Source organism: Lepisma saccharinum, chromosome 30, assembly GCF_977018435.1.
Source record: "Lepisma saccharinum chromosome 30, izLepSacc3.1, whole genome shotgun sequence".
NCBI classification, from domain to species: Eukaryota; Metazoa; Arthropoda; class Insecta; order Zygentoma; family Lepismatidae; genus Lepisma; species Lepisma saccharinum.
Window position 1 is genome coordinate 27,984,218 of NC_139258.1, and position 16,908 is coordinate 28,001,125.

The following is a 16,908-nucleotide window of genomic DNA, read 5'->3' on the forward strand; positions in this document are numbered from 1 at the left end:
ACCTTACTTTGTTTAAGATTTAAAGAAATATGCCGTTGGAGCACTGCTCTTGTAATTTGTTTCAAGTTATACAATGTTATTTTTCATTTGTCTAACTCTCAAAGATACAAAACTACCGATAAACCTATTATATTTGGTGTATTGTTAGAGATCAGAAATTTATTTCATTTGTATGCATTCATTCTCCCGAAACCATGAATGGGCAATTATCTGAATAACTTGCTATCTTCATTGATTTTGAGTACGACTCAACGTGTCAATCTAACGACAATACACGTTTCTACCAGTTTTAGACTATAATTTATGAAATACTTGAAATGTGGATAGGAGTTAGTCACAGAAGTCATGCTATAGAATTCCACTTCGATGCTTTAGATTTACCATAAGAGAAGAAAACATTACTCTGTTTAAGAAGAAAACTATATCCACGTTAGCTGAAAATAACAAGTTACATATTTGTAATCAAGGTTTGGTACCCAGTTGAACTACATAGTGGTCCGGAACCCACTTTGAACTGTAGGTTCATTCCCAATTAGCCTACATAAAAGTGGACTTAAAAAGAAACTCCCCTAAAATATAATTAGTTGTTCCCAACACTAAGATTGGTTAAAAAAACGAATTAGCTAGAAATTCATAGAAAATTAATAGGTTGAATGCAATATATATTAGTAACTACCCTTATTACATACACGGCACGTGCAAATTTTAATGGGAATTACAATTCCAACAGTAGATGGTGAAGAAGGTTCATCAATCTTGCATTTAAAATCAATTTCAATCAGCTGAATTGTCCACTATCTTGGCACCAGCAAATAATAACGTTACTGAGAAGCCAATTTTAAAAGTAGATGAGCAGGAACGCGGAGACAATGGGACTACCAAGAAAAAAAGACACTAATCTAAGCAAATGGACAATTCAGCCGTCCGAGTCACGTTTCGAGGAATCGTTATCCATTGGAGACGGAAGTCGCCCACGCAGCCTATGAGATAGTTCCATTGCCATGTTCGGTTCAGTATCGAGGAGACCAGAAGACCCAAGCAAGCGTCAGATTGCGCTATTCTAATGGCTCACCGGAGCAGCAAGCCAGGATCTTTAAAATGGAAAGGGATCTTCACGGTTGTCCAAACCTACAACGCGGCCATTGTTACCACTTACTTTTGCCCGTCACGCAATGCTACGACGAGGTTTTTTCGCCTGGCCTGATCAGAGGAAGAAAACAGAAGTAAATATACTACCTACATGTACAATGCCGAGAGTCGTGAATTCGAATTACATTGCAGTAGCATTGAGCGGGGGTTGAACCCATTTAGACCTACAGAGTAGGACCGTGAAAAAGAGCCACACCTACTGTTTAAGGAATGGGGTTTACAGGGCCAGAAGTCCTTGTGTACACGTATACACGTTTGCCAACTGTATGCTACTGCTGCTATATTCGGCAACTTGCTGCTTTCCCTTGGTACAAGCTCCACCTATAGTCGCTCGGAAGAGCCGGGGTACCAGTGCTCGAATTGTCATAGTAATACTACATTAACAACATTAATTTTAGATCTTGAGATCAACATTGAAATTATAGCGTTAAAAGTGATTTCCTCACTTAGTACAAAATAGTGTATATAAAAGGGAGGTGCTAATTCGCCCCTCCTATATCTGGATAAAAATAGACAAAGTCTCGAAATGTTGCAATGATAATCTAGAAGTTCAGAGATGTATTATTTAATAAAATTAAAACTCTAAAAAGGCTGAAAATATTAAGAAGTGCAGAGGAAAACACGAAAGTTTCAGTTTTATCAAAGACAGTGTTCCAATTTACCACTTATCGTTTTTGTTCTTTTCACGTTGTCTATGGTTTATGTTACCGAACATGAACTCTGGGTTACATGGATGATAAATAAGCAGAACTAGCTAGTCAAGTGGCCAACTTTCGGATTCGCCACGAAAGTTAACGGATTGGAGTTCCGGACTGGTCATGCATGGGTTCATCTAATCATCACTCATCCTCATAGTCGCGATTAGCCTAAAGTGGCAGAAAAGCAAATCTAAAAATAGTTTTCCTCAATCTTTCTCATTTCTCATTAGCAGAAATCAACTAGAGTTCAAAGTCACGTTTCTATTATTATGTGGTATTTATTCTCCTTTAAGCTAATCGCTACTAAGAGGATTAATGATTAGACTAATACCAAGACTCGAACTTGAAACCTTCATTGGAGATATCGTGCTGGGTCCCCGATGGACCTTTTAGACGGGTCTACTAAATACGCAACAAGACGATCTTCGTGACGGAGTGGCGCTACGACGGCAGGGCTCTCGGTTCGAATCTCGTTTTGGGCATGGGTATCGTTTGTCAGTGTCCATCAATTTCATATCATAACTCATCCTCATTTTCGCGATTAGCCAAAAGTGGCAGAAAAGCGAAGTAAAATATACTAAATGAATCAGTCAATACGAAATAACAAAACACAAAGATCGTCCTGCTTACATATGTCCTAGACCGATTGAGTCAGAAGGCCACGAGTTCAAATTTCCGGAAACTAACATTCTGGATTTGGTTGCACAGTGATACTTCCTCATCACGTAACCTTCTCCCATAATTCATTTTTACACACACACTTCCGTCATCGTGACTCACTTAACTACTTATACGAGGCGTTAAGTAATCACAACAATAAACAATTTTGTGGTCGGGTGCGGACTTTTTCCTCCATAGCTAGTACCGCAATCCGGATACCGGTAGCAACCTTCGTTCCACCACACCAAGTCGTGTGGGCAGCCTCTTCCACCCGCAAGGAGAGTAACTTAAATGATTTCGGTGGGGAACGCATCCAAGCGGCACACTGGATCGTGACGTCTATACCGGCGCTCCAAGCTTCAATTACTCGGCAAACGTTCCGAAATTGAAGAATGCCAACACTTAGCACATCCGATTCCATAAATTAATATTCACCAAGCATTGATCATAAGTTACTTTGATATGACCGCTGTGGAAAATGCAATGTTCTCCAATCCTGCATTACACAACGACAAAAAATAATTATTATGAATGGATTCTTGTACCAATTTTCTCCTCTTGCGAGGTGTCAGAAAAAAGCATTAAAATGCTTCTAACGTATCGAGATAATACTGATATCTAGGGAGAGAAGTTCGTATGCCATTGCACATGATTTTAAGTAATGATCAAAAATAATCAAATTCGGGAGGAAGAAAAAAGTTCAGACCGGTGAAAATCTCTACAGTCAAGATAAATGTTTCCAAACATATATATTATCCCGATTACAGCGTATCGTGCATAAACATGGGCTATGCAGAAGACAGACGAAGGTAGGATGAAAACAGATGAGATGAAGTTTGTTAGAAGCGTAATAAGTAAAACAAGACAAGAATATGCAGAAATGAAAACATAAGAATGGAACAAATTGAAAAGCTATAAGACAGAATGTTTCCCAGCATATCGCATGGAGCGGCTCTGGGGCTCACTCAGACAGCTATCTAATAAAAAAGTACCATGGGGCAACCCTGGGGTTTAAAAGGCGGTCGGAGCGTGGTGCTCATCATATCACACCCACAAATGGGCGAGATTGTGAATATGAGAGACCCTGTCGTGACGCATTATACGAGAGTAAATGCATGGAAAAACTGGGACGACAGACTTTCAGCTCAAAGCTGGATCATGAATTTGTATCGAAGACTTCCTTTACAAAATAATTCCGGTTTCGAATTCAGAATTTTGAAAAATGTAGCCCTAACTGCTTCTAAATTATTCTTGCGGAATAAATGCGCTGCACTAGTTGCTTCTCTCTCTTTTATATTACAAAATCCCGAAAGAGAGTGTACCAGTCTCCTGCTTGCCGTAAAAAGCCAAGGCTTTTGAAACACAACAAAGGCGAATAATAACATTTTGCGCGAAAACGGAAATTACTAATGGACTTGCTGCATATCATACAAGAGGCCACGTTCCAACGACTCGAGGCACTAAATGGATCTATTCTACGTGTAATCCATTTAATTTGCCGCCAATATCGAAACAGCTCAATTTTATTCAACCGCCGGAGACCAAAAAAGTGACTCCTGTTAATATCAGGCATTCCTGCTCCACTACACAGAAAAGAACGACGTCGTGTCCGTCAAAACAGAATGGACTAATATTGCGGCTGGAGTTTCGAAAGCAAGAGCGACGGCAATTTAACAATAGTCTCATAAGATGCTTGCGAGATCTTGTAGCAAGAAAATGAAGACATGCCAGGGCGAGAGCGGAAAACAGTGAAGTAGGAAGCTCACTGCGTCAGTTACCAAATTAGCTTTTTCTTTTCCTTCCCTGAAGTCACACTCCACTAGCTCGAAGGCGAGTGGGTCTCTGCACAATAGACCTTGTCCTACGTGGGATCTTCAAGATTCTTCCAACCTAGTCCTTCTTTTTTCTCAGTACATTTTTTCAAACAGCTTCGGGCGGAGGCTTCGGGCTCACATTGTTGTTTTGACACTGTCAACAATGCATAGCATTCTGAAACGTGCTGCCGAAGAACTCTACAGGAAGACTACATAAAAAAAGTTCGGATGGAAATGAGAGGCTCACCGCAACTTTGCTTCCTCTTCCCTGTTGCAATCTAAATTGGATGAGGCACCCTCTGGTTTCCATTGTACCCTTTCTGCCGTTGGTACTCATACTTGTTAGCGAGATCTTCCTCTGGGTATCAGTTTAATGACGTAAGTAATGACGTTTCATGAATCAAAAAACTATAAATTCAAAACTTCAGGACCTCTTGGAGTATGAAGAGCGACCTCCTCCAACCATGGGCATTGGGAATGGGAGGGAAAGGGCCTCGAACGGCTCCTTCAAGGCCTCCCCCTTGAAAATTGACATCGATCATTTCAAGCTACAAAAATGCAGAACGTTTGCTATTTATATTGTTAATAATGGAAATACAGTTCATTTAGTTAACATTCAAACAGAACAACGAAAGTGTAAACTTCATTAGATTGACAAAATTCAGTGTAAAATACAGGAATTAGGTTATATTTTCATATTCTACCATTTAATCCAAAGAGTAAATGATTTCACAGTTTCCCAAATTCAAAACATTATAGTTTTATGTCAGAGCTCACACAATATAAACTTTATGAGTAAAATTTCCCTGTAACTTTTAAAGCCTTTTCTTGAATGAGGTGTGTAAAAGTTAATAACAAAATACAATAACGATGAATTTCAGTGTTGCTGAATATTCACTCATCTGTTGGATAGAGTAGCAAAGTCTCCCCATTTACATTATAGTAATAATAAAAAAATGGAGTAAATTGGTTTATTTTAGTGGTTTATAACAGTTATTATTGTGCAATAATTATAACCGTAGAAATAACGATCGTTCTACTAATCAAATTTTATCAATGGGCTGAGTGAGATCCCCTACATCTTGCAGAAAATCTGGCGACGCGCAGGTATATTTAGATACAGAAAAATGTATCTAAATGTATTGGAATTATAGAGAAAACTATGGGAGAGACTCAATATCAGAAACATCAATGAACAGTAATTTGCTGGAACGTAACTGTACCAAAACTAAGCGAACCGTTTCAGTTAGCCACATCTTGACCAACAAAAAAGGTGCATCAGAAAGTTTCGGCTTCACGTGGTTAAAATCCCCATATTAAAAAAAGTGCGGGAAGAAAGGAACGAAAAAAAATGGTGACCACAAAAGCTGAACTTCTCACGAGAATCTTAAAAAATGTCGTGTAAATGGAGATCGTTTTTCACACACAATAAATTCCATAGATGAGAGTAATTTTATTGTCCATAGGAACCACCATTCCAAGATTTTTTTTGTAACATAAAAAAATGTATTTTAGTTTGAGTTTTTGCTATAAGTACACTGGACCTACAGTTTAAACTTAGATCCGAACCACCATGTGCCTCCTCCGGGTATTGCATAAAACTTCGAAGTCCCTCACGGGAGAATAACATGTCACATAACAAAAGAGCATAGTTTCAGGTAACAAGAAAAATTCAATGGAAAATTAATAACGTATTGAAAAATTACATGGCTGGGATAAAAAAACATAATGTTTCGAAGTGGGACATGATGAAGGATGATGATAATAATTAAAATGACCACGGTGCTTTATAAATCCGTAGATATATAATTTAAGTTACAGTGCACAAAGTTAAAAACTTTACTATTATGTAGGGAAACTGTTTTTGGTTCAAAATATATACAAATACAAAGCGACTTTCATTTAGGTCCTATAAAAAAATATTATAAAAATAACTTCAAAAGAAGTAACACAATTTTTAAGTTTTGTTACGCACCTTCAAGCCTGTCTAGGAATTTACCCTATCCTCCTAAGGTCGTGAGCAAAACGTCTTGCTGAACAAAACTACCTGTTTCACCTTACCTTCGTGAACACACTTGACAACAAATCACAAACTTGAAACCACACATTGGTATTATTCCCGATATTTCCATAATACCGTTATCTTGTTGCTATGTTATTGAGAGCTTGTTCATAAATCCATCGGTTTGTCCATCTGTCCCTTTAATACTTGTTGCCGGTAACCTATAAACATTAGACAAATTAAAAAAAAAACAACGAAAAAACAAATTTCAACTAAATAACTAAATAACTTAGTAGCAGACAAATGTTGATTAAAATATTAAAAACTGAAGATTGTGGATTACACTGATACTGAAAATTAGGGATGCACTACACTGTTAAATTCACGAATAAGACCTCCTACGTGCTTCTTAAATGAATATACAAGCAAGAAAGGAAATCGCCTAGAACAAGCTACGATGAAGATCAAATTTTCCATGCTATTTCCCTTTCTGCATGAACAGTGGAGTGTAAAAAAAGAACCAAGAAGACGGGGGGTAATAGAATTACACCCAAAAGAGGCAATGAAGAAGAGGTTTTCAACGTTTAGGAGAAACGTTGTCTCATTCTTCGCCTATTTACCGGGTGATTTCATTGACAAAGTGCTGGGAGGTCGTCGATTTTCCACGCTCCATTTATTTTAATTCGAAAACTGGAGGCGAATAAGAAACTTGATCACTTACGGCAACACTTGGATCAGGTATGTGTTTCGCAATTACGGAATTCCCATGTTTGTCACGACAATGCGGATCCGTAGCGAAGAGACAAAGGAAAATGCAAGTGCTTCTTTAAAACGCTTTACTCTTCCAGCATACTGCAAAATTACATTTTGCTGAAATATGACACCATCTCTATGAAGCCTTGATTTTTTTTAAATAGGAGCCAAATAATGTTTAAAATTATGTGAGAGGTATTTACACACCGAGGTATTTACACAATATGGCACAATTCGACAACAAAAGTAAAAAAAATATAAGGCAACTAAATAACTAAGATTCGCTCTTCTCTGAATATCTCTCATTCTTTCTCTCAATTCCCTGCTTTCTTCTCCCTTTCCTTACATGTATCTGTATTTGCTTCCACCTTGTTCTCTCTCTTTCTCATTTTTCTTTCTTTCTGGTTCCTCTTTAACTTTATATCTCTCTCCTTGTCCTTTTCTTTCTCTCTCTCTTCCTTCTCTCCGTGTGTAGTTCTATCACTTTCTTCCCTTCTTTTTCGTCCTGTTTCTCCATTACGTTCTCTAATTTTCTGTCTTTCTAGATTTCTATTACTTCATTATATCTTTATCCATATGTGCGCGCGTTTGTGCGTTATTCTATCAGTTTCTTTCTTTCTCTTTCGTTTTATTTTGTCCTATTTCTCTATTGCTTGCTTCCTTAATTTCTATCTCTCGATATTTCCACTTTTCATTCTCTCTATTCTTCTATTCATATGTGTGCTTTATTCTATCAGATTATTTCCTTCTGATTATTCTTCCTGTTTCTCTATCACTTTCTCGCTTAATTTCTATCTGTCGAAATTTCTGTTGTTGTTTTTATATTATATATCCTTCTGCATGTGTGCGCGCGTGTCATTCGATCAGCATCTTTCCTTCTTTCTATTTCTCGAGATTTCTGTTTCTCATTCTGTCCTTATCCTCCTGTTTGTCTCTCTGCGCATTTGTTATTCCAGATCTGCTACAAATTTCTCCTGTATGTTACTTAGGAGGACAAGATGACCTCTTCGCTCACCAGCTGGCAAAGTCAGGCCATCACTTTCTACCCTTTTGACTTTCTTCAGTGAATTATACGAGTAACAGCAGCTTTCCTGCAAGCGGGAATATCATTTCACAGCAGGTCCTCTCAACATGTGTGAATCAGGCAATAAATATGCATTGCCCGTGTCTCGCTCGGAGATGCATAAGCTCCAAATGCACAATAAAGAAACCGCCATCAACGATACACCGTATTCATTTCTCGGAATGTTCCTTCCTTTATTACCTTCCGTCCCTTCCATTAACAACAGAAGACGATGGAACTAATTAGTATCTATTAAAGCACCGGAGAAGTTGATACAGAACAATGCACACACTTGAGAATGTGCTTAACAACACAGTCCGAATTGGCCAAGGGCAGGAGATGCTTTTATCCTATCTTCACACATCAGAAAAAAAAATGGGCGGAGCAGCTTGGGTATTCCATCACCGCCCGGAAGGGATTTTGGTCTCTTCTTTGTTCCCTTTCGCATCTGAAAATAACTCAAGGTTGAGGACCCGTGGGCAAGAAATAAGGAAGCAACAACATATGGAAGATAATTATAACTCACGGCGCGAAGAGAATTTTAATAAGGACAAATTGGATTCCTTCCCGTATCAGAATTAATGTTTCATCAAAGTCACGGGTAATGCATGCTTATTGCTTGATTTCACACATGTTAACAAAACCTGCTGGGAAATTGTAATCGCTCTTGCAAGAATGATTCAGTAATGTATACAAGATAGCAAAGCAAGAAAAGAAGTACAAGTTCCATAAGTATAAACACGTAATATTATTTTGAGTGAATAATAGAAACACCCAAAAACTAAACTACGTGGCCCAACGGGCCTTTAAGGACCATGGCTTACCAAGGGTTATTTTTATTGGGTGACCAGCGAATCCCATTGCCGCTGTTTTCTGGCTTTTGGGATCAGAGTCCGCTTTTATTCCTTTAAAATAGCTTCTCAGTTGCTCTTACAATGCTGTAGAAAGACTGAAATTTTGAAGCTTCCACCAGAAATCGAACCTTCAAGAGCAGCTAAAATATCGATTTTCTTTCAACAAGACTGTTACCACTATAATATATTAAATGGCATTGCGACATGCTTTAAATACGATACTTAGCGTATTCAAATAATTATACCAGAATTAAAAATTACCTATTCTAAAAAACATTTAAAGGAACTCTTTGTTTGTTCAAGTTCGTTTTAAGCCTTCCCGTTGGCGTAGTGGTAACGTCATCCCCTTGTAATCAAGGAGTCCCGGGTGCGATACCCGCCGGAGGCACATAGTGGTTCGGATCCCACTTTAAACTGTAGGTCCAGTCCCGATTAGCCTTCTGTGCATACAGTGTACCGGTACTTAAAACTCAAATCAAATCAAGTTCAAGTCCATTTTATGCTGATATAGGCTCATCGCGACTGTATCTGCATTTCAATGTGGGATCCAAACGACTATGCAATGTGCGTTCACCGGGAATCGAACCCGGGACCCGTTGAATACAAGGCGACTGCGTTTTCACTCAATCGGGGAGGCTCTACTGTTGTACAGTGCGTTCGTTTTGGTTCTGGGCCGAGATAGCGCGTGACATGGTGCAGATGCGTAACGTCTCGCTTATTTACGCACATATCATTAACATATACACAATTATATTTATATTGCATAACGAGTACTAACCTGTGTTATAAAAGTTGTTCAAAGTTGCTCACGCGCTATCTCAGCCCAGAGCCAAAACGAACGCACTGTACAACAAAAGCACAAAGGCCTTGCACCCTTATATTTTATTTATATGTGTGTGTGATTTTGAAGCGAAGCGTGTGAATTTGTGCCCCTAGGATGCGTAAAGTATTAAGAATTTAACTGTATTTACGGACATTTAAAATACAGAGAAGGTTTTTTCGAAGGGGAAAGGAAAGGATATTCAATAAGCTCTTGCTAATTACATTAATATCCACGAGTGATAACTAAATCAGAATATACAATGCGCACAATTCAGAATGTCGCCGGTCTCTCTCTAGCCCAAAGGTTCCATGTTCGAATCCTGTACAAGACACGATTGTGTGTGTGAGTGGTCTATCACCTAAATCTTGAGATAATTCATCCATAGCCTCTATCTAAGAGATAGAAAAGCGATGTAAAAAACAGAGAGATAATAATTAAAAGACGCCGAGAAACACTACAATGTACGGCAGCGTATTAATGATACCTCATACAAACTGACCAGTCACGTACACTTCTGGGTTGTAATGATCCTACTGAAAGTCGAAGCGGTTGTTACAAACCAGAAATGTCCATGAGTGTACTGTGGGAGTTTTCCAGTGGTAACTCTGAGCAAAACACTATTCTCAGCTTCATTCGCAAAGGGGTGACAATATAATCCTTATGCAAAGGAAACAAAGTTTCAAGGACCGTTATTCGCACAAAGGGGTAATAATGGGAAGAACAGATGATTACACGCAATTATGCACAAAAAACGTTGAGAGAAAAGGAACAGCTGAAAGACTATTCTGTGAAGATTGTAAGAGAGATAAGTTCTGATAACGATCAACCAAGTGTTGTGCAAGGTCACTGCCTTAAGATGCACACACACATTACGGTGTAAATTCACGCTTAAGTACATCGTTAAAATGTCATGATGCTTATTAACAGAGATGTGAAAGGCTTCAACAAGCTGTTCTTGCACAACTTCAGGTGTACAACACAAGAATGTCGTTCAAAGCAAAAGCGAAATTATATTTTATAACAGTTGAATTTATCATAAGATCGCTACATTTATATTAATTTCATTAATTTCAATACGGGGCCTCCTCGATGGCGCAGTGGTAGCGTCGTCGCCTCGTTATCGAGGGGTCCCGGGTTCGATACCCGTGGGAGGCACATAGTGTTTCGGATCCCACTTTAAACTGTAGGTCCAGTCCCAATTAGCCTTATTGTGCACAAAGTGGACTTAAAACACCAACTCAATCAATTAATTTCAATATCACATCTTTTAGACAAGCTGTTATGGGATGAAATCCCGTAAGAAATCCAGAGAACGAATATTTTTCTAAGATCCAAAAATGAAATGTTCTTCAAGAACTTCTTTACATAAGTTCGAAATAAAAATCCGAATTTTATCACAAATATATTAGTATGATTTAACGTTTTGTCTCTTAGCGTCAAGCTACAAATATATCACCACATGAAGTTCAAGCCCTTATTATATTCTTCTGCGTACATTAACCCCTTTGCTAATCGAAACATGGCGATTCTATTACAATTACATGCATTAATATTTGCAACAGACATTAAGCTAAAACAGACTTACATTAACGAACATTTTCTAAATGTACTGGAAAAACGGTTGTATTGATTTTAAAAGATTATATGAAGAACCTAAACTCAAAATTAAAATATTCAGTTTCTAGTCTGTTTGTTATGCAAAATCAACTGTTTTTTAATTCAAACATCTGATTTACTTCATATTGAGACACATCGTTTTGATTGGTGAACAACCGAAATTACAAACGCCCGGCCACACACACACACATTAATTATATACATAAATATGTTTATATTTTCAGGTCATAATTTCTCAAGCAATATTCCTGAATGTAGTTACTCTTGGGCTGACCCAGATGCTTACAAACGGGTGGAGTCAACTCTAGGATTTAAAGTGGCATCATGTTTATCACACGAGCTCCACAAATGACTGCGAATGTGGGGCCCTGCCTTCATTTCCATTCTTTTATCTTAATCGTTGCGATTAACTTAAGAATGGAAAAGCGATATAAAACATCAAAAAGAGAAACAGAAAGTACATATGTATGTCATTCCTTTCTACTAATTTTTAGACAAAAACAACAAACTAAAATGTATATCACGATGAACTGATCTGAAGAACAATCGTATTGCATTCTATATTTATAAAACTACACATATTTAGTTTGCTTGTTGTTTGTTTGCCAATGACTAAAACACATTGTTTGTTTTATCTTTACAGGTCAGCAAACTACAATAACGGAACTGGAGAATGTGCCCTCTCCGATATGGACAGACACACTGTCGTGGGAAGTCATATGTTCCAAGAAACCGAGAACATGGAATATTTGGAGAACAACTGCGTGGAAGACCCAGTGAAGCTCTGCGAATTCAAGCGCCTGCAAGGACGAATCTTGAAGACCGTGGACTCAGTCTATCAGGATGTTGGATCCCTGGAAGAATGCAAGGAACTGTGTCTCAACTCTCCGTACCGCTGCCATTCCTTTGACTACGGCGACACCGGAGATCTGGTCTGCAGACTCAGCCACCACTCAAGGTCTACACTCTCCCACATACAGGAACCCTACCTCGACGTTCCCGAGGCTTCCACGTACGAACTCAGCTCCTGCTACAACGTGACCATCGACTGCCGATCCGGAGACATGGTCGCCAGGATCAAGACCAGCAAGCTCTTCAACGGGAAGATCTACGCGAAGGGAAGCCCCAACTCTTGCGTGGAAGACATCGACAACAGCTTGGAGTTCGAGCTCAGGATGTCTTACAACGATGTCGAGTGCAACATCAAGAGGCAAGGTCTCGGAAAGTACTACAACGATGTCGTGATTCAGCACCACGACATGATCGTCACCAGCGCCGACTTGGGGTTAGCTGTCACGTGTCAGTATGACCTGACCAACAAGAGCGTGTCAAACGAAATCGACCTCCAGGTCCGCGGTGAGGTCCAGCCTGCACTCAGCGAGGAAATCGTTGTCGATTCGCCCAACGTGGCCATGAAGATCACCGACAGAAGAGGATTGGACCTTCCATCGGCCGAGGTTGGAGACCCGCTGACGCTCCGCTTCGAGATCATCGACAGGAACAGCCCGTACGAAATCTTTGTGCGCGATCTGGTCGCCATGGACGGAATCGACAGCAACGAGATTCTTCTGGTCGACTCCGACGGCTGCCCCACGGACCACTTCATCATGGGACCTCTGCTGAAATCCACAGAGAGCGGGAAGATCCTTCTTTCCAATTTCGACGCCTTCAAGTTCCCGTCCTCCGAGATAGTACAATTCAGGGCTTTGGTGACCCCGTGCATGCCGACTTGCGAACCAGTCATCTGCGATCTAGAAGAAACAACAGGAGAGCTAAGAACGATCTCTTCGTACGGTCGCAAGAGGAGAGCAATCGGAGACAGCGTCTCGAGACCACGAAGGAACACCGAAGGAGAAGAGCTGCTGGTGGTTCAATCCATCCACATATCGGACAAGTTCGGATTCGAGAAGGACAAGAAGAGGGTGCACGAGAACCACAGGCAGAACAACTACGCGGTAGACAACTCGACGAGCACGGTGTTCCTCCACGAGGAAAGATCTGGTTTATGCATCAACCTGCTCGGACTTATCATTGCCTGCACGATGTTCCTGGTTGCTCAACTGGCCGTCATCGCAGGATGGACCTTCCTGTGGCAGAGGAGGAGGAAGGTAAAGGAAACGGAAGCTCTTGCAAACGTCAGCACGAGCAGTCTGAGTAAGCTGTACGACACGGGATACGCAAGGCGATTTTGAGTCACCCACCACATGTAGAAAAGTTTCGACACCGAAGCATAAGAGAACCCAGCAAACAAACATGGCATGAAAAAAAAGTTTAGAGGTAGTTTGCCTCGCTATTTGGACAAGCTTTTAAATATTGGGAAAGAAATTAGATCAGCCCGATCAAGAGTCATGGAAGCAAAACTGAACTTTGTGTAGGTTCAAATTACGAACAAATTTTCTAAAAATTGATACAGCTTGCCTGTTTTAACCATTCGTGACAAAGTTTAAACGAATGATACAAATACCAACCGCCACCTTTACCAATGCAACAAAATAAGTCATATAATTTGTTTCAAGGGAATCTCGATATCCTAGTACCAGTAAGATGCAAATTTCTTGGGATTCCCCGTGTCAAATGTAAAGAAATATTGACTGAGCCACCTATTAAAGAGAAATGTATCTTACATTGAATGAGATGGTGTACAAATCAGCGTTTGTCCTCAAGTGTACCAGTGCAAGAAATATGGCATGAACAGCCAGTTACTCTGCGTATGTGTGCGTGTATGAGTGATATTTATTTTCTAATTTTATACGTTATCAATCTTTTGCAAGCGAACGTGTGCGAGCGTATGACGTGTGTGCTTTTTTTTTCTTTATCTCTGACAGTGATATTAAACGACAAGTCAGCGGAAATATATAACCGTGTCCTACTTTTGGGGGGACCCTAATGTGTGTGCGTGTACATATATGACTAGTTCCGTTGACAGTGGGTGTAGCAGTAGCCTGTGGAACATGGTGTTCGGTGGTGGGTAAAAACAATGACATTTATGGGAACAAAAAAAACAACATGGTGCTATACGTAGGGAATACAATTCCAGATTGTTGCAAAATTCATAAACTACGCAAATGAGGAAAGAACGCAACGTAACACTCATGAATACTGAATTATCGTCGGACGATATATAGCTTTGCGATGGTTGGCAACTTTCTATGGACAATAAATTAACTCTTATTAACTATCAAGCTTAACCATTGTTCGTTTTACAGAGCTATAATATCGTCCCAACATGATATACTCTTTTAATAAGTATCGCCAATTTTGTATTTGTGTATCAAGGTTCATATTAAATGATGCCATTGTTGTGTTATTATTACAGTCGCTGCTATTGTCATTAATCACTGTAGTTAACAATAGTGGAAGTACTACAAATATTCATACCATTATTCATTTTTTTAGTCAAAAGTTTGCAATTTTTACCGTTACCTTAAGATGTGGTCAATATTTGCCAAATATTGAAATCAGTAAAAGAAAAAGAAGTGTTGCTAACTCTGGTTCGCAGAAAGTTTTGAAAGGGAAGTTACTTCCACATGGCGAACTATGAAGTTAGGGCCATTCTTTTCTGATTTCTCAGGGTGAGGGTCGTTTTATGTTGGCCTGCTTTTCTCTAACAAGTCTACATATCTCCTTTCCTTTGCTGGATGTATAAATGGATACAGTGCTAATTCTCATACCAGTGCTTATGTACTATCTTGTTTGTTTCATGTCTTCCAATGTACATAAAAAGCTAAGAATAAATACGCTGTTTTTATATAAAAATGTGTACCTCATTCATTTCAACAACTACATGCCATTAATGTTGCCATTAGTAGTTTAGACATTTGTGAGCCAATATTTAATAACGATACAATAATAACTAGACACAAACTTAATGTAGACAAAAACTAAATCATGACAAAAATCAACGACAGAATTCTCACTTATTCTGTCAAAATATATTCCCTTAGATTTTCCTGGGAATTTTAAAATAGATTTCCACACCATTCTGAACGCAGGAAAGTAAATGCATAAGTTGAAACAAAAAATGCATAAGCTCTGTAGCTCAGACCAAATATATTTTTAAGTGTATCGTCGAGAAAGATGTATAACAAAAATATCAATTGATGCATTACAGTACACGTCGTTTAGAAATAAATACTCACTTGCATCATACGATGCACTTTGGCGCTACCTTTACAAACAATATACAAAATGTATAAATTGATTCCTGTAACTGTAAACTGTAAAATTGATTCCTGGCAAAGGCCAAGAACACACTTTGGAGCATCAATCTATGCGTTTCTGGTGCATCAAATGGATTTGATGCATTTAGGTTTTTGTGTGTAGTACTTCAACATTCTAAAGAGGCAACTTTTAAATGTTAAACAAGTGCTACTCGAGGAATCAAGTTTATTCTACATTGTTCAATATAAATTAACGAAAGATAAACTACAAAAAGCATTTTATGTAGGAAATCTCTCAGGAAGCAGGTTTAATGAAAAAAAAAAGTGGATTTTACATTCATTCCAAAATCCATGGCAAGTACAAAAACATTTGATTTTACCTAACTTCTCCAGGCATGTAGACATATTTTCATCACCGATTTTTCATGAGTGTCAGTCACAGGTTCATTTCCCTGACTTTTCAAGGTTTCCTATCCAGACAATGGGATTCAATAACACAGTTTTAGGGAGGTACGAATACTGTCGAAAACACCAACCCTTGATTAGTGCACGACACATTAAAGCAGGTGTGCCTAAAAAGGAACGTCGGTTGTTTGGGAAAATGAAACATTAGCTGACGAAATAACAACATAACAAATGAAGAAATATTATCTAGAACAGTGGTGTTCAATCTCCGAGCTGTTGCACTAAATTTTGTGGATAGCGTTACTAACCACCCTAGTTATATAAACAGGTAAGGTTGCAATGTTTAGCAAGAGAGTAGAATTTACACCTACATTTTATGTAAGAAACAGGTTTAATGAAAAAAAGTGGATTTTACATTCATTCCAAAATCCATGGCAAGTACAAAACATTTCATTTTACCTAACTTTTCCAGGCATGTAGACATATTTTCATCAACGGTTTTTCATGTGTCAGTCACAGGTTCATTTCCCTGACTTTTCAAGGTTTCCTATCCAGACAAATGGGATTCAATAACATGGGATTCAATAACACAGTTTTAGGGAGGTAATAATACTGTCGAAAGCACCTACCCTTGATTAGTGCACGACACAATAAAGCAGGTGTGCCTAAAAAGGAACGTCGGTTGTTTGGGAAAATGAAAACATTAGCTGTCGTATATATATATACAGTGAGACTCTGTGGTGGCTTGGGACGACTATATACGTATTTTTGGAAAATATAAACTTGCATAGTCGTTTCCCTGATAATTCACATGATTATTGTTTCGTGTCTTCTAGCAAGAATACTTACGATGTGTACCACATTTTCACAACATGCACCATTTTTTTTAGAGTACTGTACAATAGACAGC

At 38.8% G+C, this 16,908-nt stretch overlaps 2 protein-coding genes across 2 annotated transcripts in view; one reads left to right on the forward strand and one right to left on the reverse strand.

Moving 5' to 3' along the window:
• neo (ZP and PAN domain-containing protein neyo) overlaps nt 1–15,176 on the forward strand; it is a 127,996-nt gene extending 112,820 nt beyond the window's left edge. The window contains exon 4 of the mRNA XM_083115529.1: nt 12,077–15,176. Within this exon, the coding sequence (XP_082971655.1) occupies nt 12,077–13,625 (1,549 nt within the window). The 3' untranslated portion in view covers nt 13,626–15,176. The remainder of the gene's footprint in view (nt 1–12,076) is intronic.
• LOC145981997 (autophagy-related protein 16-1-like) overlaps nt 1–16,908 on the reverse strand; it is a 731,341-nt gene that overhangs the window by 491,023 nt on the left and 223,410 nt on the right. The gene's annotated exons all lie outside the window — the stretch shown is intronic.